This window comes from Camelus bactrianus, chromosome 6 (assembly GCF_048773025.1).
Source record: "Camelus bactrianus isolate YW-2024 breed Bactrian camel chromosome 6, ASM4877302v1, whole genome shotgun sequence".
Lineage (NCBI taxonomy): Eukaryota > Metazoa > Chordata > Mammalia > Artiodactyla > Camelidae > Camelus > Camelus bactrianus.
The window spans coordinates 32966851-32993477 of NC_133544.1; the positions used below are offsets into that span (position 1 = coordinate 32966851).

Genomic DNA, 26627 nt, shown 5'->3' on the forward strand with positions numbered 1-26627 from the left:
TCTCTAGGAGATTCATGCAAAAGTTACTTAAATATACTTAAGACTTATGCGATGTGTCTGTTTGTGTCCCTCACAGAACATGGAGAATGAATGACAACTAAAGAAAGGTAATGCAGAAATTAATGTCTTAGCCTTTCATTAGGAAGGAGCCTAACATTTGAGAGAGCTTAGCCGTGTATTTATGCCTCTGTGTATCTGGAGAATGCTATGATGTAATGCCTTTTGAGCTCCATAGCTCTTTTTGTGGTGGATCTCCTGAATCTAATTCCTTACTTTTCCTAAACTCCATCCAAGCAGTCGGCTAAATCACAAAAGGAAACATCTCCCAAGAGTAGAAAAAACTTTTCTATGTAAAAAAGAAAGTATAAGCACTAACTTCCTTTCATCATCCCCTTTCTTAAAACACGTCCTGTCTTGTTTCTTCCTTTCCTAACTGAGCTGTAAGTTTCTACACAACGGGGACCGTGGTCTTTTCACGTTAGTCATAATCAGTTCCAAGGGATAATTTTATGAGTTGGTTACTCATTCACTCATTTGTTCATTCATCCACTCAATGCATTTAAGAAGCACCTGCCATGAACTCACATTATGCTAAATTCAGGGAATATACAGTCAATTAAGACAGAGTTCCAACTTCTAAAGAACTTGGCAGTGTGGTAAAACTTTTATCTGCACACAGGAAAAGGCCACCTACACAGGGGCTGGCAGTGAGGTAAGTTACCCACACAAAACCCCCTTCTGGTCTTCAAAATGGAGTGGCTGAGCTCAGTCTTCCATGTTTGGAAGAGTCGCTGTGAGAGGAAGGGGGAGAGTAAGCATTTTCTTTTTACGTGAGGGGAGTGTTCAGGTGGGTGTTACACTCAGTTGGCCTGATTTCCAGACCTAGAGGTAAGGTTGTGTTGGTGGGTACAGCTGCCCCGTGTGTCTCCTCTAGTCATAGCAAACTACTTGCCTGGCACATTGTTCCTGAGCCCACAGGAGAAGAGCCTTCTTTGCAGACATCTGCCATCTTTCTTGGACTTTGGAGCATTTCTTAGCTGGAGGACTTGAGGTAGGAGATGAGTCAACCACACTCACACTGTCTGGGGAAGGTTGATTGTAATTGCAAGAAAGAGTCCGGGCAAGCTCCTCAATCTAAGGAAGACATAATAGTAGTTAACACATCTGGAATCACAACTCGGAGCACTGAGGCAAAACCTTCGGCCAACATAAGACCTATAAAGTATCGTGTAACAGCGACGGTTTACTTGTAGTGAAATGAGCACTGGACAAACCCTTGAATGGTGGCATTTGCCATCTGGAGCTACACTTTGGCTTTCTTTCAGTGGACTTGGGTCACTCCTGCCCTCACTCAGGCATAGCGTTCCACATGGAGGGCGACGTCTACTCATCCCCTCCTTTACTGGTCCTCAACATCTGTCAGTCTAAGCTGAACTGAGCTAAATCGAACTCCCAGTTAAGAGTGTCTTCAGAGAGACTGGGTCAATTAAAATGCATCCTTGATTCTAAACCACTAAGGATAAAATAGTCAAACATGGAGAGGTTAAGTCCCAAGAAAGAAAAAACTGCCCTTTTATATATGAAAAATAACCTCATTAGTCATTTCAGGAATCTAAATATACACAGCAAGAGGACAGTTTTTTCATATACAGCACAGGCAAACATTTTTTAAAGATAACAGCCAGTAATGGTGAGAGTACAAGAAATTGAATAGTCATATATTGCTGGAAACACACAAATCGGTTCAGATTTTTCGGAGGGCAATGATAATATCTGCAGAAAATGTTAAAAATAAATCCAGTAACATAAAAGAAGTATTACTAAAAGATGTACCCTTCTTTCAGTGACCAACAGATTCACCACACAACTAGCAATAGTAGATGTGACCAACACAATGAACAAACTTGATCTGGCTGGTATATCCTATTGCACCTAAAATGGCAGGATCACCCATTCTTTCCAAGTACATATAGAATATTTACCAAAATTGACCATGCTGAGCCATAAAGCAAACCACAGCAATCCCAAAGGGCTGAAATAATTCAGATTATATTTTCCAACCACATTCAAATTAAGGTAGACATCAGTAATGAAAAACTAACAAACAAAATTCCAAATATTTGGAAATTAAGCAACAGATTGTTACGGAATCCGTGAGTCAAATGAGAAATCATAATGAAAATGAGAACATATCTTGAACAGAACAAAAATGAAAATATTATTCATGAATTAAAAGATGTCAACTTTTTCCAAATTATTCTATACATTCAATGCAATCCTCATTAAAATTCCAACAGGTTGTGTGTGTGTGGAAATTAACAAGTTACTTATAAAATTTATACGAATATCAAATCAACATGCTGTCTACCTTAACCTTACACAAGTTATATGTCAATTACATCTCAACAAAAAAAATTATATGAAAATGCAAAGTGTAAAGAATTCAAGATAATCTTGAAGAACAAGTTGGACAACCACACTATCAGACACTAAGTCTGACTGTAGAGCTACAGAAAGTAATTTAGTATAGTATTGGTGTAAGGATAATTAGTGGAACAGAACAGAATCTGAAAATGAAGCACACCTATTGATTTATGAAGGTGACACTACAGTACAATAGGAAGATGACCTCTTCAAAAACTAGTGTTGGGTCAACTGGAAAGCTATATGGAACAATAAACCTTGATAGTTTTAACATAACGCACTCAAACAAATCAATTCATTCTTGAAAGACTGTAGCTCTAAATGTAAAATGTGAAACTCTTAAGCTTTTAGAAGTGAAGTGTTCAAGAGCCATATACCTGGCTAATGGCTACCGTTCTGTACAGTACAGATATAGAACATTTCCATCACTGCAGAATGTCATATTGGACAGAACTATTCTAGAAAATAACAGGAAAGAATTCTTTAAAGGACATAAAGAGTACTAGGCACCCCCCCCAAAAAGAAGCTAATAAATTTGAACTACATTAAAATTATCAATGCCTATTCATTAAAAGATTGGAAAGGCAAGCCAGAGTCTGAGAGGATATTTGTAATTTATATACATCCAACAAAGGACTTATATCCAGAACACATTTTAAAACTTTTACTAATCATTACACACACTATCATAGCTAAAATGAAAGTTTTTAACAACAAGTTTAGCGAAGAGTAGAGCAAAGAATTTTCAAACTCTGTTAACAGTAAATCAGAATAACAAGTTTGAAAAACTGTTTGGCAGTATCTATTAAAGCTGACGATCACGTGTCCCATGGCCCCGCAGTTCCAGTCCCAGATAAATATGCAACAGAAATGAGGGCATATACGAGAACGTTCTTAGCAGCTTTATTCTTAGTGATTAAAAACTAGTAACAGAAGAAAGGTCCATCGACAGTAGAATGGTAAATAAGTTCTGGTATATCCATGTAATGTTATACTCACACAAAGCAATAAAAAGGAAAAACTCACTGATACCTTCCTCAAGAGGATGAATCTCACTGACCTGATGTTAAGTGAAATAAGTCAGACACAAAAGGGTTTAGGATGTTAAATTAATTAACGATAAAGATCAAAGTAGTGGTTACCTTTAGGGAGGGAGAGCAGTGACTGGGAGAAAGACCTGGGGACTCTAAGATGCTGGCAATGTTCTATCTTTTTATCTTCAGTCACATGGTGGTTACACAGGTATGTTTAATTTACAAAAATCCATCAGGCTCTATGCTTAAGATTTGAGCATTTTTCTCTATATGTATTATATGTAACAAAAATTTATTTATAATATTCAAACAAAACTTTAAAAGCTTTAATTCTGCAAACCTTATGGCCCAAGAATGCCATCTCTAGGAATCTGGCCCATGGAAATAATTAAGATTATATGCAAAAGTATTATTTTAAGGGTAGTCTTTTTGGAATTGTTTATTGTCACAAAGAGCTGTGAGCATTCTGACTGTCCACTAATGATACAGTGTTTTACAATAGAACATCAAGCTCCCACTAAAATACATATAAATTTAGAAAGATGTTACATAGACTAGCTTGAAAATGGTATGGATAACATGATCCCATTTTGTTAAAAACATACATATATAAATATATGTAAGTTCCTGCTATATATGTCATGAGGACTATACACTAAATTATTTGAAGTGGTTATCTGTGAGTCACTTTATTTTCTTTTTATTTTCTTTTTTTAATCTATATTGAAATTTTAAATTATATTTCAAACACCCTGGAAAGTGTGGAGAAAAAAATATAATAAATGCCTGCAAATTATCAAATTTTAACATTTTACCACATTTAGTTCATAATTTTTTAAAGAAGTAAAACATAAATGCATTCTAAGCCTTCCATCTTTCCCTCTTCAATTCCATTTCCTTCCTTTCCCGGAGGGAGAAAATCAAAACCGTAGATTTAGTTTTCATCATCCTCGTGCATACTATCCTACTATAACTACAAACACAGGTATCCAGAAATGATATAAAGTCTCGTTTCACATGTTTGAAATCTTACTTAAATGAGTTATGCTATTTTCCAGTTTTTCTAAAATAAGCATTTGTTTCCCACATAATTTTTAAAATTGTTTTTAAAATAATTCTTGAGATTCAAGTACGTAGCTTTTTAAGTAGCTACAGAAAACTTGCACAAATTCAGAATCCCAGGCCTGAAAGAATGTATTTATCAATCATAAGTGTCACAAAGTCAAGACTACAACCTTCTTCGCTGTTATGTTCTTGGTATCCTAGCACAAAAGCTAGCATGTAGTAGGTGCTCGGAAATATTTGTGGAATGAAATGACATCTGTGAGTCAGTCTTGGCACAGAACTAGACGCTGCAGGATTATTAGATTGGAGAAGGGACCTCAAAAATAGGGAGATTTTACTAAGCTGAGTGGGTTAGTTTTCAAGAATTAACTCCAGAAGTTCCCTATTCTCTCTTCTGCTGGAGAAAATAAACAATGAGCAAAAATTTGCCACAGCAGGTTCTATTCAGACTGGTACTGATGCTGTGGATAATTCAGGATATCATGATAATTCAACATTCAGTTTTCAATTGAAGAATAACATAAATGGCAAAAGGTCTGCCATATATTTTCCACCTGGTAAGACTTCCAGTGTGTCCTATTTCTGGAAGAAGCTCTAGCATCAAGTCACACTTAGTGTGTTACACTTATTTCATACTGTGGTAATTAGTACAGAGACAATTTTCTTATCATCAAACTACTTACATGAAAGTGCAGTATAATTGTCCAAATTAGGCCAAGAATAATGGATGGGTTTCCATCTATAATGTCAGCAACGTGAATATTTATTAGCTTGATCTGGAAAAGAAGAAACTCAGGTTAAAAGGAGAAAATACTTCACAGTATTAATCCCCTTAATGAATTTTCCTGAATTTCATACTCACTGATCGGTTTTTCAGGAATGTCAGGGCATGTTCTATATTGATTCTACACTGGAATGTATTAGATCCTTTATCTCGAGGCTATGAAATTCAAGCAAAATATATTACTCAGAAATATGATTTAAAAAAAAAATCCACAAAATTTCTTAATGTCGTTTTAAAAGCTTACCAACTGTTGTCCTGAGAGTACTTCTAGCAGGTCCAGGAGGACATGCCCCTTCTTAATGTCTGTGAACAGGTCTGATATAACTGAGGGAGGAGTGTGCTACAAAAGGTCACAAGAAAAGTACTCATTGAAACTTTGGTCCAAAAACACAGTAACTTTAAGAATCTCATAAATGTGCTTTTGCAGAGATGCAAAAGCTTCAGTTGTGGTTTTCTTCTTAATTAACAGAATGACAGAGAACACACAAAGCTCCATATCAAAATACGATAAGGAAAGTAGTAAACTTAAGTTATCTCATGGCAAATTTCCAGTAACAGAACACTCTTTCAGCTTTCCCTGGGAGCTTAAAACGTGCACAGACAATGGCATTCAAGACATTCAGAATCAGCCAGTATTGACCCATTTTGGGAGGAGGTTACATTTCTGGAGTAACCTGTTTATGAATTTATCCTTTTTAGAATTATGAGCACTGTGCTGGGATGGGTAGCCTGGGAGAAGAGGCTCATTCATTCCGTATCTAGGTTATTCCAGGAACCTGGCATCCTTGAGATCCAAGATGGCACAGAGATTAAGATCAAGCTCTTTGGGTCCAGACTACCTGGGTTTGTATCCCAGAACTATCACTTACAAGCTGTGTGACCTTGGAGAAGTCACACAACCTCTCTGTACCTTAGCTGCCTTGGTCTTTAAGCAGAAACAATCCTCTCTATCTCATGGTACTGCTGTGAAGTCACTGAAATATAATGAGTGGTTAGGACATTTAAAGAACTTATGACACATAACACATAACACTCAAAATATGTGACTTACTATTATAATTCCATTTGATAAAAGAGATGTTGCTGCTTTAAATATGTTTACAGCACCATCTCCCGTATCTTCAATAAAAGTGCCCCTTTTTTGTGTTGAGAAAAAATAACAAATACTTCAAAGCAAGATCAAGGACACATTCAGCACATTCTTTCAACCTTTCAGATGTCACCAGTGCCATTTTAGGGATTCAAATTGAGGGAGTAGGAGGAATCACGTAAATATATTTATAGCGTGATTTGCTCTGTTTTTCCTTACCTTTGCCAACTGTGAGTTTATCCAGCAGGTGAAGGTTTTCTTCTGAGTGTCTTCCTGTTCAGCTGTTTAAAAAGGAAAATAGCAGTTATAAAACATGGCCTTGATGGTGAGGAAAGAGAACTCCTAATCCGAAAGACTTGCCATCTTAGCCAACACCACAAGGTATTTTAAGATAAACCCAGAACTTCCGAAAACATTTTAAAAAGCTCATAAAGTCGTGGCAGTTTAGCCTTGACATTTATTGTGAGTATTTATTATGGAGAATATACTGACACTGAATTAATTATAAATGAGTAGCAATTGGAGTCAGAGAGACCTGAGTTCAAATCCTGCCTCTGTTACTGAGTAGCTGTGTGATTCAGGGAGCAGATTCCTCACGGAATAAGGTAAGAAGTACTCACCTCCAGAGCCTGTTAATGATGCCCTTAAAGTGCACAGACCCTGGCTCTGAGTTAGCACATGAGAAGTGCTAGCTCTCACTCTTACTAACCTGGCAGGAGTCCAGGGAAAGGTCGGGACACTCAGCGCCCGGCAACTCGGAGGACTCTGCCTTCTCTGCAGCCCTCCCAAGTGGTGGCGTTGCTTTCTCTTACAGACCTTGGACCAATAGCTCCTTGCTCTTTACTGATACTTCCAGATCATTTTCCCCCCTCTTTGTCCCTGAAATGCTCCAGCTTTGACTCTCCAGTCATCACTCCCCACTGTTACAGTCATCCCTCATCATTTCTCAAAGATTTAGTTCCTTCCCCACTGCCACTCTCTCCAGTATAATTCTTGGCAATTTCAAAATACATACTGATGAACCTTCCAACCTTCTGGCCTGTTTCTTGAATTCTTCTCCAATAAACGTGGCTTCTGTCCTGCCTCAACCACTCACTGTCTGTCATGGTCATATCCCCACCTTGTCGTTACTAATAACTACAACTCCTCCTAATCCTGAGTTCACGCATCCCCATCTCTGAACATCATCCCTTATCTTTTCAGTTCATCCCCTCCAGTGAATCGACTCCAACAATCCTTGGAGTCTATCCGCAACTCCAAGCCATCAACTCTGCCAGCTTTACAGCTTGCCCCCTTGGTCTCCTTCCTTTCATCCTTACCCATTGTAAATTCCACAATCAATTATTACATACACTCCCTTGCACATCATTCTGTGGTGTGCACCTCATCACTAGTCTCTGCTCACTCAGATCTGCCCACGTGCTGCTGAATGTGGCTGGAAGAAAATCCATAACCGCGCTGACTGGGCTCATTGTGACCCCAAGTGGCCCTCAATGCTGCCTGCCAGTCATACTCTCTCCCGCTCCTCTAGGCAGCAATTTCATATCTTCCCTTTCTTTCTCAAACTTCCAATACCTCCTCTCTCTGCTGAGATCTTGCTTCCCCAGGGACATTTAAGGAATCATCTACCCCCTTGTCTAATAACCTATCAAAAAGCTTGGCCTGCAACCTGTTAGCATGGGTGAACTAGCCCTGCTCAGACCTAAAGCCACTCCCTTCCTTCACTCACTCACCAGATCTCATCCCTTTGAAGCTACTCCAGGATATTCTGCTCCTTTGTTTCCTATATTATCCTCTTTTCCCACCTCTTTTCTCAGACCATGCCCATTAGTATTGATCCATGCTATTAATTTGCCCATCTAGAAATAAAAACAAAAAACAAACCTCTCTTAACCCCAGTTCCCCAGCAGGTAAGGCTTCATTTGTCTGCTGCCCATTGTGGCAAAAATCCTCAGAGTTGTCTGTGTTCACTGTCTCCGAGGCCCCTCCCCCCTCTCTCTTAACTGAACCCACACCAGTCAGGCCCTCGCCATTCCACTGAAACTGCTCTGCCATCAAGAGCACCGTGAATCAAGGTCATCAGCAATTCCCCCTCACTGAAACCAATAATCGATTCTCAGCCTTCATCTTCAGCAGCATTCAATTCTCTCTACGCCTGCTTCCAGGCTCCCACTCTCTGTTTTCCTCCTACGTCACACGCTGGCATCACTCTTCCTCTCACACTTCATATCCAATGCCTTGGGAAATCCTCTTAAGTCCACCTTCAAAATATAATCAGGATAGGTCCTCTTCTCACTACCCTCACTGCCACCACCCAGGTCCAAGGTACCTCCAATCTCCACCTGGATGACTGCAATCGATTCCAAACAGGTCTCCTTCCTTGCAGCCGTGACCTCTAAACACTATTCTCAACACAGCATCCAGAGTGATACTGCTAAAATGTTAACTCAGATCAGCAAACCCCTTTGCTCAAAACCCTGCTTCACTCCTTAAAATGGCTACAAGCCCCACACTTTCTGCCCCCCAGCCCCCGTCTCCCTTATCTTCCCCTTATAAGTCATTCCATCCAACCCCTCTGGCCTCCCCGTGTTTCTCAAATTCTCCAGACACATTCCCACCTTAGGGCTTTTGCACTAGCTGCCCTTTCTTCCAGGAGTGCTTAACTACACATATCCCCACAAGCTAACTCCCTCATCTCCTTCAAATCTTGGTTCAAATGGCATTCATCCACAAGGTCTCTCCTGACCATTGTATTTAAAACTGTAACAACCCCACTTCTGCTTCCCCTTGTCCTGCTTGACTTTTTTTCTACAGTACTCATCACCTTTAGCATTCTATGTAAGTTATATATGTCGTATGTTTATTATTTAATACCTTGCTCTCCTCCCAACAGAATGTAAGCCCCACACAAGCAAAGATGTTTTATCTGTGATATATTCCAGGGGCCCAGAGTAGGCTCTAAATAAATATTTGCTAAAAGAGTAGCCACTAACTCTACTAATCAGTATTACAGTTATATTTTATTTACTCTACAAGAAGGTCAAATGTGTTCCCATTCCTTCTTTTAAAAGTTGTCTGTTCTACCTTCTTACACATTGTTTTCTGTCGCCTCTTTCCATTCTCCCTTGTTAATCTCCAACACAGTTGAAGTGAAATTGTTGGCATGACATCTAACTTGAGTTCTTGAAACTTTTTTAATCTGATGAGGGTTCAGGTTGAAGAAATAAAGAGGATGTGGGTAAATGGAATTTTAGGGTGTTAACAATTGTGATTGATTAGAGATTAAAGATGTACTTAACCTCATTGGATTTTTTTTTCTTAACTTTTTCAGTCAACTTTCATTTTGTCTGTATTACCAGCTTAAATTAGTTATAGGCCAGTGATTTACACATGAAAGGGTGCTCAACCATTGTTAGTGGAACTGAATTGAGTTCTGACAAGCCAACCGGATAGTTAAGGCTATTGAGAGTTATTTCTGTTTTGTACAAATTTCACTTAAAAGAATTTTAAAGAACTACAGTTTTGTCCTAGAATTCAAAATGTTACTAAATCTTCTGGAGTCTTTGAGATATGTTTTCACTGTTTGTTCCTCTAGTATTGGGAGATGATAAGACAATAAAAATATTTTTGGTTTGTTTTTATTTTGGGAGGAGGTAATTAGGTTTATTTATTTATTATTATTTTTTTTTTAATGGAGGTACTGGGGCTTGAATCCAGGACCTCGTGCATGCTAAGCATGCATTCCATCACTGAGCTATGCTCTCCCCCGCAAAACAATGCATTTTAAATGTGTATTGACACTTACTAAAAAATATGTTTAGGGTTAACTTTGTTCCTCAATAGAAAAAACTAGAGAATAAGTTTTTATAATTCCAGGATAGAGTTATACGTACACAATGTACATTAATCAAGGTGATGTGTAAAAGTGGGAAGAGACTTATTCATTATTACAACCACAGAGCAGAAATTTAAAACAAGAACAAAACAAGCAACAACAAAAACAAACAAAAAAGACTCTCTTCCTTATCCTTAAGGGGCCAAAAGAGATTTTTTCTTTCTAGGTGACAAAGTACGAAGAAGAAACTAACCAGGAATACTACCAGGTCCAAGAGATAGTGTCTGCACTAAATTTAGGGGAGCCATAGCGGGAGAAATAAAGAACCATAAAGGAGGTGAAATGCTGGCAAAAACGGAGTGTAAAAGAACACTGTGTGCCTAAGGAGTCTGAGTACTCCACATCCACCTGGAAACGTTAGTCATTCTGAACTATTTCCAAGAAAGATGAGGCATCATGTGATCACTTCCATGCGATGCTAGAGAAAAGAAGTCTTGGTACCAAGCAAACTGAAGACTATGAACTTTCCCAGGCTGAGAAAACAGGCAGCACATCAGGCTCTAACTGGACTTTACAAATTAGAGCCCCTAATTTAACCTGAGGTTGGACTGACTATCCTCTGACAGGGACATAAACTTAAATTTAAAACAATCAAACATTTCCAGTGAAAACCTTACGTTATCCTTGTCCTAATTTGATTAAAATCTAATAGAAACAAGGAGGAAAACACTAAGAGGAGCAATCGGAACAAATGTCCACGCAGTATTTGCCAGTTAGCACAGGAAACAGTGCACCAATGAAACCTTCAGGAAAAGGTTTAAAAAGGAAACTTGGTGGCTTTTAACTAAGGCATTGTCCAAACTTACAGAACACCTTGTCATCCTGGAAATCAGAACCCTTCCAATGCAACAAGGACCCTTTCGTGACAGCAACAAAGATGCCCCAGATGCAATCAAACACCTGTATAACCACTCAATTAAATAGTTTTGTCTGTCCTGCTTCATTTATCCCCTGACCCGCTTTTCTTGCATTTTCACACTGTCTTATCCCTGCAAAGTGGTATTCATTCAACAGGAACCAGAGCCAAATAGCTCACCCTATGGCAGGATAAGTAACCTTTTGTTCTTTTCAAAGGCTGACCCATTGGGGAAAAAATAATTGAGAGGCACATGCTTTAAAGCAACTTAATTTGAGTGGGTGAGATTTTTTTTTTTAATTGTTGGGTTTTATTCTTTAATTTCCAGAGTAACTTTCCAATAAAATAATAAAACTCTTCTCAAAAAAAATTTTTTTTAATGCATTTGTATCTCTCTATTTGTATTTCTGGAATTATGAAAACCACTAGCTTATTATCTTCAGCCATCTTTTACATTACTCACATCTCTGGCAGGAGTTTTTAAACTCTCAGTACAACCTAAATATTATAGAATACATATATTCATACCTAATGATCAGTTTCTCCATTTGGGCATCCATGAATATAGACACAGACATACACAGCATAAACACAAACTTTCATGTTCCAGGGGAGGGGAATTCTGAGTTTAATTTTATCTTTAAGATATTTGTGCTTATAGTCTAAAACATTGCAAAATGGTCATTAGGAATATAGCAAAATACTGATAAAATGGGAATAAGATCTATAAACTTACATAAGTTATAGAACATTCCTTATTCCTGGCAAAGAAGAAAATTTACTCTGTTAAAAAAAAAATCAGAAGACTACATAACTTTTGGACTTATGTAGATGGATATGTTCTTACATCTAAACACCTGATACTGAGTTTAACATAAATTACCATAATAAATTATAAAGCAAATGAAAAATATCCTCTTTCCACAGTATACTATGATTTCAGTTAAATGGAGAGAAGTTATTTCAAATCATTGAAATTATATTTAAGTTTGAAGTATTAACTATAATGTTTCTGACTATTGTATTCCTTAATTATAATCTAAATAAAAATGTGTCCATCAGGGTCAAAAAGACCCTGAGAGACCAAAGAGAATAGAACATTTTAATTAGCAGATGTTAGGAACAGAAAAAAGCAAAAACAGAAAGAAAATAATAAAATCTATCTTAAAATGCCAAGGAATAGAGAATGAGAAATTCCCTATTCTGATTTTTAAGGCAAATAAGAAACACAGATAATGCAGGAAAACGCAGTCAGTGAGTTTTATTCAGACCCATATAGGTATCCTTAATGATCATTCTTAGAAAATATCTGACTGGATTTGAGAAAGGAGGCACAGAGGGAAAAGATTTTTCTCTAGATGTCATTACCATAAAAATACATTTAATCCTCAGGTTTGTTCTTATTCAATCTGCCCTTTATGAGCTGGCAACTCACACTCTTAGCTGGAAGGGAACTTAAATGAAAACAAACTGAGGTAAGCTCAATTAAAGAGGGTGGATTTTAAGTTCATTATAAAGCCCATTATAAAACCACCCTGGCTATTGGGTCTCAGCAAGGTGCAGTTTCACAAAAGTTCACCTAAAATGTTGACTCCAGCTGTCCTCCTCAGCAGTAAAAGTTGCAAAGCAGTCACCCAGGCATGAGAATCACTAATTTACATTTTCACTTAAACACACAGCAATGCATCATTACAACGTGGTGGCTTCTCCAAGACTGCTCCCTACTGCATGAGGTCCCAGAGGAAGCTTCACAACCTCCTTCTCTCCAGGAATTTCCCTTCTTCCCTTTCTCTTGCTGGGTTATTGATAACAGGTTTACTGCACATGGCCCCAGATTTACTACTTTGATCTTTCACTCTCCTCATTAAAGTCTTTCGATCATTCCCGAATTCCTTAATGAATAAATTAGAGGCTCTTAGTCTAACATTCTAGGTCATTCATAATTTGACTCCAATTTACTTTTTTCCTGACTCATCTCCCATGACTTCTCTACTCATATCCTACTTCTTAGGCAAACTAGAATATCTGCAATTCCCCAATTAAGTTTCACTCTTTTCTGCATTGCCCGGCTGGGAGCCCTCTGGGATGGCCACTCCTCCCGCCCCACTCCGCATTCACAGAAACCCCAGCACCCAGCATTCAATAAACATCTGTTAAGACATATCCTGTCCAAATGCCCCCTTTCTGAAACAGAAATCATCTCTTCTGGCTCTGGCCCACCAAAGTTCTTTGTTGGATCTTTTCTTCTAATTATTACTGTTGGAAAGTAATATATAATCCCCATAAAACATTTTTTCAAACAGTAATAGAAATTGAAAGTTAATCTTAACTTTCCCCTAACCCCGTTTTCCCTCCCCAGAGGCAACATTAAGTAACAATTTCCTGTGCATCCTTCGAGATTAGGCAGGCAAAGAACACAAATCCTAAAGGGCAAGGGTTTGTTTTCGTTAGTCACTGGGTTCCCTACCTCCTGGGGTAATATTTCACAAGTAGAAGGTGCTCAGTCAATATCTGTCGAATGAATGAATGTATGTGCATGTAAATTAATATACATCATATAGTTTCATTTTTTAAGTTCATCATTCAAAAGGGCAGAAATTGAAGTACACGATTTTTAAAAAAATTTCTCTTTGTCCATTTTATTTTATTTATTATTATTTTTTGGTGGGGGCAGGTAATTAGGTTTGTTTATTTATTTATTTATTTATTTATTTATTTATTTATTTATTTATTTATTTATTTATTTTTAATGGAGGTACTAGAGATTGAACCCAGGACCTCGTGCATGCTACACATGCATTCTACCACTGAGCTACACCCTCCCCCTTGAAGTACACGATTTAAAGTTAAAAAGCATCTGTTAAGCCATAAAGTATTTTTAAAAAGCAGATCATAAACCTTGCACACTACCAGAAAGGAAGAAAATTATATCTGGCTAGTAAAAAGAACAAAGTAGATACGTATGTGCTGATGTGGGTATATTCTTAAGTGAAAGAGACCAAGTTATAAAACAGCATGTGCATCACAATTCTATCGTATTTTTATGAAAGGACAGCTACACGAATAACCCAACAGTTTTGTTTCTATCTTATGGTAATTACCACTTGTTACTGTAGTCAATGTACCTGTGTGTGGTTTTCCTCCTGCTCAATGTATGAACCTTAAAATTAAACCTTTTGTGTTTTCGCTTCCCCTTAGCACAGTGCCATGTAGGGAAGAGGTACTCAATAAATTCTGCTGATTGAAAGACTTAGTAAACATTAAAAGGATTGAGGCTCATAGTAACTTGTCATCACAGGAAGAAGAATTTACCAGCAACAGTTTACTAGGTCTATGTCTTATCCTAATCTTTGTTTTAAAAACCCCTGGGCAATTTCTTTCTTCTACTAAGAAAATGTCTTGAACAAAAGGTCATATACTAATGAGACCCTGTTGCTATGCCCTAGAACAATGCTGCCAACGCCCCGTTAGCTGGGACAGACATGTCCATAACTTCAGACGATAATGCAACACGTTTTAGCCATGGGTTGCAACAGCCATACCAAAGAATCTTAACCAAACTGTTATCTAATAGAAAGGAAACTAAAAATAATAAGGTCATCTCTTCTATTGTTTCTCATGGAGATGATAAACAGAAATAAGTGAAGAAACGAATTAAGGGAATAAAAACACACAGGCACGCACAATCAAAACAAGAAAAGCCTAAAATATTTGAAGAACAAACAAGAAAAGGCCTGTTACTGAACTACCAAAGGAGAAACTATGAACTAACAGAGAAAGTCGGCGTACAATTTACAACGCATTTTCTTGCAACCAACCATAAGCAAGCAAATAAGTAAGAAAGAAAAATAAATAGTACCAGGACTGAGATCTCTCTTAGTGAACTAGAAAAGTGAGTTTAGAAGGTAACTCCTAGATAACATATCTCATAAGCATGTTATGAAACCATGTCTCAACCTCAAAATTCTTTTACTTCATATATTTCCTCCCAGAAGAATCTATGTGTCACTATGGAAACAAACAGCATTTGCTTGTCAAATTCAGCATTCCAGGACTAAAATCTACCTCCCTGCTTCTCCCCAAACCTGTCCTCACCTGTGTTTTCATCTCATGGATTTGACACCACCATCCTTTATCATCCCCAAGTCCTGCCAAATCTGTCTCCACGTGGCTCTGGTATTCACTTTCTTCTCTACATCTCACAGCCCTCCTGCCCGATCCACCATCAGCTCTGGCCTGGACCATTTCCATGACCAACCAGGTCTGCTCTGCTCCCTTCAATCCGGTTTTCACTTCAGCCAGTAAATCTGACTACAGTACCCGTTCCACCCTTTGATGGTTTCTCTCTCCTCTAAAGATCAAGAGCAGAACAGCTTATGAGGTCCTGCATGGTCCACACCACAGCATCTCTCCAGCCTCGGCACACACCATTCATCCTCATGCCCAGGGCTTCAGCCACTCCATCTGCCTTCAGAGCCTTTACAAGCTATGTTCCCTCCTGCCACAGTCATTTGTACCACCCTGCCCCACTCCCTTCACCTAGGTAACTTTGGCTTACACTTAGGGCTCAGTTCAGTTGTGGCATCCTGCAGGAAACCCAAGTCAATCTGTCTTCCCCTACTACTCAGCACTTGCCTCAAGTTACAATCATTAAGAGCACTGGCCCTACAGCCAGACTACCTGGGCTCGATCCCATATCTGCCACCTACTAGCTGTGTACCTCGGTCTTCTAATCTGTAAAATGGGGATACCAGTACCTACTCCACAGAGTTGTTTAGAGGATTAAGTACTTGTACTGATGTAGATCAGGAGTCAACAATTGATAACCTAAAGGCCAAATCTAGATAACCACCTATTTTTGTAAATAAAAACTTTTTGGAACACAGACATTCAGGTGTTTACATTTTGTCTGCAGCTACATTCATGCTAAAATGACAAGGCTGGGTAGTTGCAACAGAGACCATAAAAACCTCAAAGACTAAACTATTTCCTACATGGCCCTTTAAAGAAAGTTTGCCAATCCCTGGCATAGACTACACTTGATCTACACAAATGAACATTAGCTACAACATGGATCAAAGCTGAAATCATTATGCCAAGTGAAAGAAGCCAGTCACAAAGTACCACATATTAGATGACTCAATTTGTGTGAAACATCGAGAATAGGGAGATCTGTAGACACAGAAAGTAGATCAGTGGTTGCCTGGGGCTGAGTTGGGGAAGGGTGGAAGGTTTTGGAATGGTAGCTAAAGGGTATACTGTGTTTTCTTTTTGGGGTAGGGGGGTGATAAAAATGTTCTAAAATTAAATGTGATGGCTGCAGAATTCTGTGAGTATACTGAAACCTATTTGGGGTTTTTTTTGGGGGGGGGTAATATGGTTTATTTATTTATATATTTATTTTACTGGAGGCACTGGGGATTGAACCCAGGACCTCCTGCATGCTAAGCACACACCCTACCAACGAGCTATAGCCTCTCCCCTAAAAGCTACTGAATTGTACACTTCAAATGGGTGAGTTGCATGGTATGTGAATCACATCTTGAATTATATCAATAAAGCTGTTCCCCCCCAAATATCAGCGAATATCAGTGAGCTTATTTGATTACTGTCTGCCTCCTCATTTGCCTACAGGCTCCAGGAGAGCTGGGGCCGAGTCTGATTTTGCTCCTCACTTTGCCTGCAGCACCTACTGCAGGGTGCTTCCTGTTGCAGGAATTCAGAAAGTATCTGTTGAATGAATGGTTATACAGCTGGGTGAGGAACTATTTTTCCCCTGTCAACCCAGAAATTTCAGTATGTCATTTGTGGGGAAAATTTATGACACACAACAAAGAACTTCTGCTTTGGGCCTTAGCATGTGCGATTCAGCCAGGTCGTGTTGCCGCATGAGGCAACCACACCCTTGTGCAAACACTTGAGATTTTCACACTGAGGCTTTTGTTTCCTGCCCAGTGGAATATAGCTCCTGGCTCTGTGAGTAAGCAAACCTTGTATTTCTAGCACATGAAAGTGAGCCCACAATACAGATAAAATGCCTAAATTCTGGGGTGCTATTTGTCCCTCTTACCCTCCTCTGATTCATCTGAGCTGCTCAAAAAATATCTGTAGAATGAATAAAGCAAAGAAATCACGACTTTTCTTTTAGCACATATTTCTCACTCCTTACTACCTTTTACCAACCACATAAATGCTGTGAGCGCTTTTTTTCTGAAAATCGAGGTGTAAGCCCAAACACCTTTCACTAGGGCCGCAGTCCAAGCACCCCTAACTTCTGAGTGCAAAGGAACCAGACTGCAGTGAGATCTGTGCTGTGATTACAAGCCTAGGAGTCTTATACTTCTGGATGCTGGCGAATCACTCGGGGTCACGGTTTGATTACAGGGTTCTGCGTCCTAATTCCCAGAGAGTCCAAATCAGGGGGTTCACATAGCTCACTCTGAGAAACACCTCTCTAAAGCAAGACTCATTTACATGTGTGACTGATTCTTGAGACAACATAAAGGAACAGGAAGAGCCTGGCAAAAATAGTGATGGAATAATAAATTCTGAGATAGTAACATAATGTAACTCAATATACATCTATTCTAACACACGGGTATCCTAAGATATGCTTGGAGGGGGGCTCAGAAGGCTGGTTAAACAAGCCATGTCCAGGAAGAAGTAAGACTCAAAGGTAAAGAACAAGGACATTATTTCATTAAAGCCTCCTGGTCAGGCAGGCATTTTGTAAATGAGAAAACTGCAGCTCCTGGAAGATGAAGGTTTTTAGTCACTCATTCATTAAGCATTTATTGAAAGTCTACTATGTCCTGGATACTGTGATGTCACATTTGGTGGAGAAGGAATTCAAAACCAGATGTGTCTGATACTAAAATTCATGTTCTCCTCATTGTAATTAAAAATCAGCTGAAATACCAGATCCACGGCCCCTCCAGCTACCACTCTCTCTCTCTTCTCCCAAACTTCTTGGAAGAATTGTCTACACTGGCTATCTTCACTTCCTTCCCTACCACTCACTTCTCAACCCACTAAAAGCTGGCTTCTACCCCATCCACACCACTTAATTCTTCGCTAGACCAGCTACAATATGCCCATTGCTAAACCTCATGGAAACTTCCCAGTATTTTTTGGATATCTTGAAACTTCTGATACTGTTTACTACCCTCTCTTTCCTGAAATAGTCTCATTCTTAGGATTCCACGGTTTTCTTCCTACTTCTCCAGCTCCCCTTCTCCGGCCCTATTAGGAGCTTGTTTTGCTTTTTCTATGTCTGTAATGTTCTGCCTAGGCCCTTCTTCTCTTTTTCTAGGTACTTTCATCTACTCCAAGGGAACCAATGATCATTTCTATACTAATCACTTCCAAATCTTTACCTTCAGCCCAGGGGTCTGTTTCTCCTGAGCTTCGTGTATGTATACCTGGCTTTCTTCTGGGTGTCTCCACTTAGTTACTGCATAGACACTTCAAACTCAACATATCCAGAACGGAGTGATCATCTGTAACCAACTCCCTCCCTCACCAAAGTTGTTCTACTGCATTTTTTTTTTCAGTAAATGGTTCCATCATCCACTCATCTGCCCAAGAATAAACCTGAATTATCTTTGAGACTTCCCTCTCCCTCATCTTCCCATACCCAGTCAATCAAAAAGTCCTGACAATTACCTCAATAAAGCTGAAGATAAAATTAAAAAATTTAAAAAGCCCTGAAAATTGTACCTCTTAGATAGCTCTGGGTATTTATTTCTCTCAATCTCCACTGGCACTTCCTAGATCAGGACACCACTATCTCTCGGTTGGACCACCAGCTTCCTGTCTCCACATTCAGTCCAAGAAGACCACACCCCACAGTGCCACCAACTGAGCCCAATCTAGTAGCCACAGTTGACCACACCCCCTTCTTGAAACATCCTCATCTAGGGGTTTCCAAGCCATCACATTTGCCTGGTTTTCCTTCTTTGGCCCTTGGCTACTCCTTCTCAGTGTCCTCTGCTTACTCCTCTTCTGCTAGACCTCTGAGCACTGAAAGACCTGAAAGGTCTGCTCTAGCTACACACTCCACAGGGACTCTCATCCAGTCTACGGCTTTTTTTTTTTAATTGAAGTATAGTTGATTTACAATGTTTCAGGTGTACAGTAAAGCAATTCAGTTTTATATAAATATGTATATATGTATATATATTCTCTTTTTTTGGATTCATTTCCTTTATAGGCTATTATAAGATATTGAATATAGTTCTCTGTGCTATACAGTAGGTCCTTGTTTATCTATTTTATATGTAGTAGTGTGTACCTGCTAATCCCAAATTCCTAATTTATCCTTGTCCTTCCTTTCACCTTTGGTAACTATGTATTCTATGTCTGTGACTTTATTTGTTTTGTATCATCCTTTTTAGATTCCACATATAAGTGACATCATATGGTGTTTGTCTGACTTCTGACTTACCTCACTTAGTGAGATAATCTCTAGGTCCATCCACATTGCTGCAAATGGAATTATTTGATTTTTTATGGTCAAGTAGTATTCCAGTGTCTGTGTGTGTGGTGTGTGTGTGTTTTCTTTATCCATTTTCTTTATCCATTCATCTGTCAATGGACATTTAGATTGCTTCCGTGTCTTGGCTACTGCAAATAATGCTGCTATAAACATTGGGGTGCAGTCCATGGTTTTAAATGTAAATATACCAGCCATATGCTGATGGCTCCCAAATCTATACCCCTCTAGAACTCTGAATCCTGACATCCAATCATCTACTCGGTATCTCCATTTAGATATCAAATAAGCATATCAGATCTATCTTGACAAAAATAAGTGCTTGATTTCCCCAAAATTTGTTTATCTACTAGTCTTCTTCATTGTAATAAATTATACAACCAGCTACTCAATTGCTCAAGGCAAAAATTTAGAAATTATCCTTGATGTCTCTTATTACTCACCCAACACATCCCAACACTCACAAATACCCTTTGAAAAAAAAAATCCATGGTTCTTCATCCCATTGCTACCACCCTGGTCCAAAATACTATGATATCTCACCTGGACTACAACAAAAGCATTCTAACTGGCATTCCTGCTTCCCCTCCTGCTCCCAGATAATCTCCTCCCCACCCAGCAGTCAGAGTGATCTTCCGGAAAATGTAAATCAGATCATGTTATTTCCCTGATTAAAACTTTCCAAAGGTTTCCCATCCACACACCTTAGCTTAGAGCAGACGAATCCCTGCCTGACACAGCTCTGCCTTGCCCTGCTCTCCAACACCAATCACGCCACCCTCCGTCCACCATAATCCAGCCACACCAGGCTCCCTTTTTCCCTGAATGCATCAAGTCTGTTCTTACTTTTGAGCTTTTCCTTGAGCCATTGCTTCAGACCAAAATGTTCTTCCCTAGTTCTTTGCCCAGAAGTGCCACTGTGTTATTCAATCACTCCTTAAGCATCTCCTCCTCAGAGGCCTCCTCTGACCATTCAGTTTAAAGAAGGCACTCAGGCAACCACTGCAAAAATTCACTTTTAATGTTTGATTTTTTTTCTTGATTATTTATTCTTTGTCTCCCTAACTGAAATGCAAGCATCCTGGGCATATGAAGCTTGTTGGAGTTGTTCACCTCAGTAATCTCTCAGCCCAAAATGGTGCTTGTTACAAGGTACAGTCTCAGGAAACACGCTGCAGGACTATATCCATGAACAGATTTACCTGTACTCATAAAGATCCTAATTATGTGATGAAGTGGTAGGTGTGAATTCACCTGTACTTTTGAAATGTTTTGTTTTGAAGATATCAAACCCTCAGGGAAGTTCTGCCTGGTAAATGTTCAGACGGAGGCAGACAGACACACACAGCAGAACCAGTTCCCACTATTAATATCCTTCTTAACAGGAGATGAGGCCAGCAACACGACTGTTTTGGAAAGATCTTACATGTTACTCAAATTTGAGAAGGGCTGTTTGTGTTCTGTATTTGAGCCAGGTGCCCTTCACCTGGTAACCTTTCGCTGCTCTTGTAATTGGTGGTCTCCTGAGTAGTCAGGACTGAAAAGACCACGGCACGACCAGTAGGTACTGCTCCCCACCAAGAGTGGCGAGTGTGTGGCACCTCTCCTACCATTTTCTTCCCATTCAACACGTGTCACCTCGCAGAACATCAGTGACCAGGAGAGATTATTCAGGATAATTCTCCTCTAAAGACGTACACACTGAGTCCTTCGAATATTCCATTTCTCTAATAACTCATTCATATCCTTTTATCTACCAGTTTTAAATGACTCTAAAAACACTGTGGTCAATAAACTTCAGTTCTCATATATACTGACAACAACAAATGCAGGTGCCTTTTACTGAATTGCCCTGCTGGATGGTTTAGAAAAACGGAGCCATTTGGAGAAATTATAATCACCAATGCTGAAACCAGATAAGGGAAGTAATCTCTTGAAGAGGCACGTGTAGGATGACCTCCGATTTTTAGAGAATAAAATCACACACTAAACCCACCAAATGATTATAAATTAATCTCTTATATTTACTTCTTACTTTCCCATTTTCAAGGGGAAATTATTTTCACTTTTATTTTTCCTGAATAATTACTCCCCCTCCCAACACATCCACATACACAAACACTCAGAAAAATCTTGTATCTCCCATGGGGCTAATTAAAAAAGATTCTGATTTCTATAAGGAATGAATGAGATCTTTGTTAACCTACTTTAACAAGACTCTAAATGACCCTGGATTTATCTTGCCCTACTTTTCAAAATGTAACTGACCCAGAATAAAGTAAGCTTATCCCCAAACTTCTGGAAAACACAGAACCAAAGTTCCCAGAAGACAAAACCGCATATACAACCTAGGAAAAAAAAAAATCTTCCCTGAAAAACACTGTTCACTGCAAACACCACTGCTTACAGAACTATTTTGTTTTTCATTCAGTTGGGATATTTTTAAAATCATGAAGCTTTACAATATCAAGGCAAATAATCCCCTAAGGAAATACTGCAAGAGACAGTATCAGCTACTATGAAATCAGAAACTTTGTTAGCTTTTGTGCTGGGTTAGGACAGTGCTGATAGCCGGCGAAGGACTATCCCTTGATTATTTTCTCTGGGTATAATTATCACCTAATTAGCCAAGAAAGACCCCGTAGTAATGAAGCAGTCTGACTTGGTTAGAGAAGCAGAAATACTGTCTGCTAATTACTACACACATGTCCTCTTCTTACTCTTCACTCATCATTTCCACCAAAATCCCATTATGAGGACCCGGGTGCAAAAGGGGAGAAATTCTACCCAGAAGCCTTTTATTAATTCCATTCCTCTTTCTCAGAGTTCACCCAGTTTCATTCACTCACTGTCATAAGGCAGAACAGAATTTCTTTCAGAAACACGATACTAGAATACTACTGAGCCCCCAAACACCATACACACGCCTCACTGCCTCGTGTCTAAAGAAATCTGTTTCCATTGTGGCTGACTATCCTGAACGCCGAACAATTCCTCTTTTTATTTGGTGGGGGGGAGGTTGGGTGGGGTGGAGTGGTAATTAGGTTTTTCTTTCTTCCTTCCTTCCTTCCTTCCTTCCTTCCTTCCTTCCTTCCTTCCTTGCTTTCTTTTTAATGGAGGTACTGGGGACTGAACCCAGAACCTTGTGCATGCTAAGCACGCACTCTACCACTAAGCTATACCCTCGTCTCAAATAATTCTTCTAATTCAGGGTACCTAAGGTACATTTTTTTATAGTAGAATGGCCACTCATTTTTTCATTATGCAGTTATTCATTGAAAGCCTAAAATATGTCAGAAATTTCATTGGCAAGAAAGATACAAGAGTTTCCTATGCAGGGCACCTAACATACACTTAGAGAACTCAGATGGCTTCGTAAAGTAAGTGATGTTCAAAGATGAGAAGAAACTCCAGGATAAGGAATAATTACAAAGGGTTTGGCAAGAAAACAAACTCCAGGGAAGTCCTTATTTGTCTTACTTGCTGATGTCACTTCCACATGACACCAACAGGCAAAAGCACAGCTGGACCACATGCCTCTGGAAGGTATTCAATCTATTCATCTTTGCATCCTTAACACCCAGCACACAACATATGGTTGGCATCTGGTATTTACTGAACAACTAAATAAAATTCAACATTACCTCACATAATTATGCTTGTAAACGAAACCACTGAATACGAATAATTTCTAATGTTATTAAAAATAATACATATATTGAAAGCCTCCCTTCAGATGGATACTCAGTAAATAATAAATACATTTAAATGGAGTAATAACCTAACTACAGAGACTCACATTTCACTACTCAGCCCTACTAAGCAATGTCTACCCAGGAGGCATAAAGGGCTTTTCAATCTTTTAAAATATGTCATCTAGAAGGTAAGAGCACTAAATAAAACAGACGAGCATTGTTTGAAATGACACAGTAACTGGGCTGAACATGGTTTTGTACAGGTTCATGCAGACGGTTAACCATTCACCGGCATTTTGGCAGGACTGCATGAAAGTTAACTCCTCCTCTGGTCGCAAAGGTAACAGAACACATACTCCTTCCGAGCTCTTCGTCTGGCTGATGATAGCTCTGTATTCAGATGCTGTTGTTCTAAAGCCCTGGCCTACCTCATTTTTGAAAACAAAATAAGGTGCTCCTGGTACATACATTTACTGTGTCCTTTTATGGCCAACAAATTCTTATATTTATGTGTTAAAAAGAAACAACAAATCTGAAATACGTAAAGGATCCAAAACAGTTCAAAATTGCCAAGATTCCATTTAAAATACACAAGATGAGTCAGCCTAGTCAGTCAACTTCACTTGTTAGTAATTTTTTTTAATTCTCATTTTTTACTGAAGTATAGTTGGTACAGCACAGTGATTCAGTTATACATATGCATACACATTTTTTTTCCAGATTCTTTTCCATTACAGCTCATTACAAGATACTGAATATGGTTCCCTGTGGCATACAGTAGGTCCGTGTTGTTTATGTATTTTATTTACAGTAATCTGGATCTGTTAATCCCAAACTCCTTATCTATCCCTCCCCACTCTCTCCTTGCTGGTAATCACACTTTATTTTCTATCTTCATGTCACTCATTATTAATCTGACTTTCAAAAGGGTCCTCTACCTATGTCGTGCTTTTAAGCTTTCCATGATATGGGAAGTTCTCAAGAAAGAGTTTCTTTGAAAACAGGATCTTTTATCTACAATAATTTATTTTAAGCACATTGATGTAAAATAGTATTCAATAGTCTTATCATTTGATGCCATTAAAATACTTAGTGAAAAGACATCTAAATGAAAAGGAAGTTAATAATTTGGATGTTACAGCTGCCACCACTATTATCTCAAACAGCTCAGGTTCTAACCCTTCTAACCTTGGAGCTTCTCCACCTTATTATCCATATTCAGTAGTTGACGACTGCTGTCCTACTGAGTCTGCCATCTTAACGGTTTCCTGTCTGCCCCACACTTTCCTACTCACCGCTGTAACTCTAATCCAGGCCAGCATTACCCAACACCCAGGAATTTGCAAAAACTTCTAATCAGTTTCTCCAACTTCACTTTCTCACCCCTTTCAAGTCTTCCTAAACCTCAAAGCCAGATTAATCTCCTAAGGCACAACTCTGATCACTGACCACGTCCTCTCATCCTCAAGACCCAACAGCTACCTGCTGCCTAAAAACAAAATCCCCAAACTTCTTGGGCTTGAATTCAACTCCCTCAAGGATCTTCATTCCAGAAATACTACTGAAGGAATTCCTCCTTTGGTCTCAGATTAAATTGAATGGCAAAGAAAGTCCCTTACAACTTGAAAATGCTGTGATATTATCCGACTTTACCCCTTACTGCTTCCAGAATCATATCTATCCAATACATCAAAGAATTGTTTTCTGAACATATCTTCCCCACCTGAAGAGCTTAGCAGAGATGTTATTTCAGACAAAATATGCAGTTACTACTTTCTTAGGATAAAAGGGAAAGAAGTAGCTATTATTTTTGCCAAGTAAGAAATGCAATGGAAAGATTTAAAGAAATTTTATAATGGAAACCTCAGAAAAGCAAATAATTTTTAAAGGTGGCCATTTATTTATAATTTTAATAGCCTGAACTTTTATTTAAATTTTTATATAATTTATTTAAAATGTGGACCATCCATAGTAGTACCAAATGCACTAAACTGAAATAAATTACATTTTTTACATTAATTGGCTCAAATTCACAAATGCCATTTCTTTTTCCTCCCCAAAATCCAACCATTTCAATGCTAGTATCCTCACCAGACTAAGAGAACACAAATATCTTACTATAAAAGGGGCCCTTAAAAATCCCTTCATAAAGACATTTTCTCAAAGATCACACAAATGATGAACAAAAAGACGAAGTCGCTTACTTATTGTCCTGCTCTATGCGTTTCAGCAAAGTACTGTCTGATCCCTTCGGCCTGATGCCTTATCAGCCCTGCACACAGAAGACACCTGTTTTCATAGCGTATCAACAGTGATTCACATTTCAACACAGACATTCTAATCTCTTCTTGAGCATATTATCCTCAGAGTATGGCCATAACTGTCTCCCCTTAGATAAGTTTTAGCTAAAATAAAAACAGGCATTATAAGTTAAATAGGCCTCTGTCTGCCTTTTAAAAAGGTTCTGAAATGAGGAGAAAAAAATTTTCTTATGAGCAGTGATTTTGATCCTCTCGTGTTATATAAAATCTCTTTTCTTATAGTATCCCAAGGATCACTAAGCACATGTGAATTTTGTGGAACACAAGTCTGCTTACATAGTGTACAAAGACAAATGCTTTTAAGACTATTGCCAACAGCCTGCAGTTCAATAGTAGCTCATGTATTTAACACTGTCTATCAATTTTTCATCTAAATAGCTAATAATCCTGCAATGAAACCAAAGCTACCTTCAGAAATATATACAAGTTCCTTCCTTCCTTCCCTCTGTCCTTCTTCACCCCCTTCCTTTCTCTCCTTCTTTCAACAACTCAGGCCAAAAGAACTATTATAAACCTGCTGATACAACTTTTTGGGAAATCCATTCATTTCACAGTTATGCCTTCATTCTATAGTCATGGAAACTCCTTGGCTGAAGGTACCTGGCTAATGTGAGCACCCTTGCCCAGGTCAAACCTGAAGACATCATAGTATTGGCTTTCCACCTCTCCCACAAAGAGCAATGCATGCAGCATCACATTCCTCTAAGTAAACCGTGAAGGAAAATCATTCACACTGGTAGTACACGTACATTACATTTCCAATGCCGAACAGCCCATCCTCATCTCCTGTTGTAAAGCAGACTGTATAACTGAGCATAATTCAAAACATGCTATAAGAAAACAGTCATTTATCAGTAATTTGCTAAGTATTTTGAGCTATTTGTGAACCTGAGATCCTTAATGTTACTTGAAAATACCCCTCCATATTCTGGATGTAAAAGTTTGCTAAAAAAAAAAATTTAAATAACA

The 26627-nt window shown here is 38.7% G+C and overlaps 1 protein-coding gene across 11 annotated transcripts in view; it reads right to left on the reverse strand.

Annotated features, from left to right (window-relative positions):
- The window catches only part of SYNE2 (spectrin repeat containing nuclear envelope protein 2), a 288295-nt gene that overhangs the window by 212828 nt on the left and 48840 nt on the right, over positions 1-26627 (reverse strand). For all 11 annotated transcript variants that reach the window (XM_074365411.1, XM_074365410.1, XM_074365419.1 and 8 more), the window contains exons 3-7: positions 6617-6678; positions 5552-5647; positions 5386-5463; positions 5207-5299; positions 953-1134 (exon numbers count right to left, since the gene is read on the reverse strand). In XM_074365411.1, coding sequence (XP_074221512.1) covers positions 953-1134; positions 5207-5299; positions 5386-5463; positions 5552-5647; positions 6617-6678 — 511 coding nt within the window. The remainder of the gene's footprint in view (positions 1-952; positions 1135-5206; positions 5300-5385; positions 5464-5551; positions 5648-6616; positions 6679-26627) is intronic.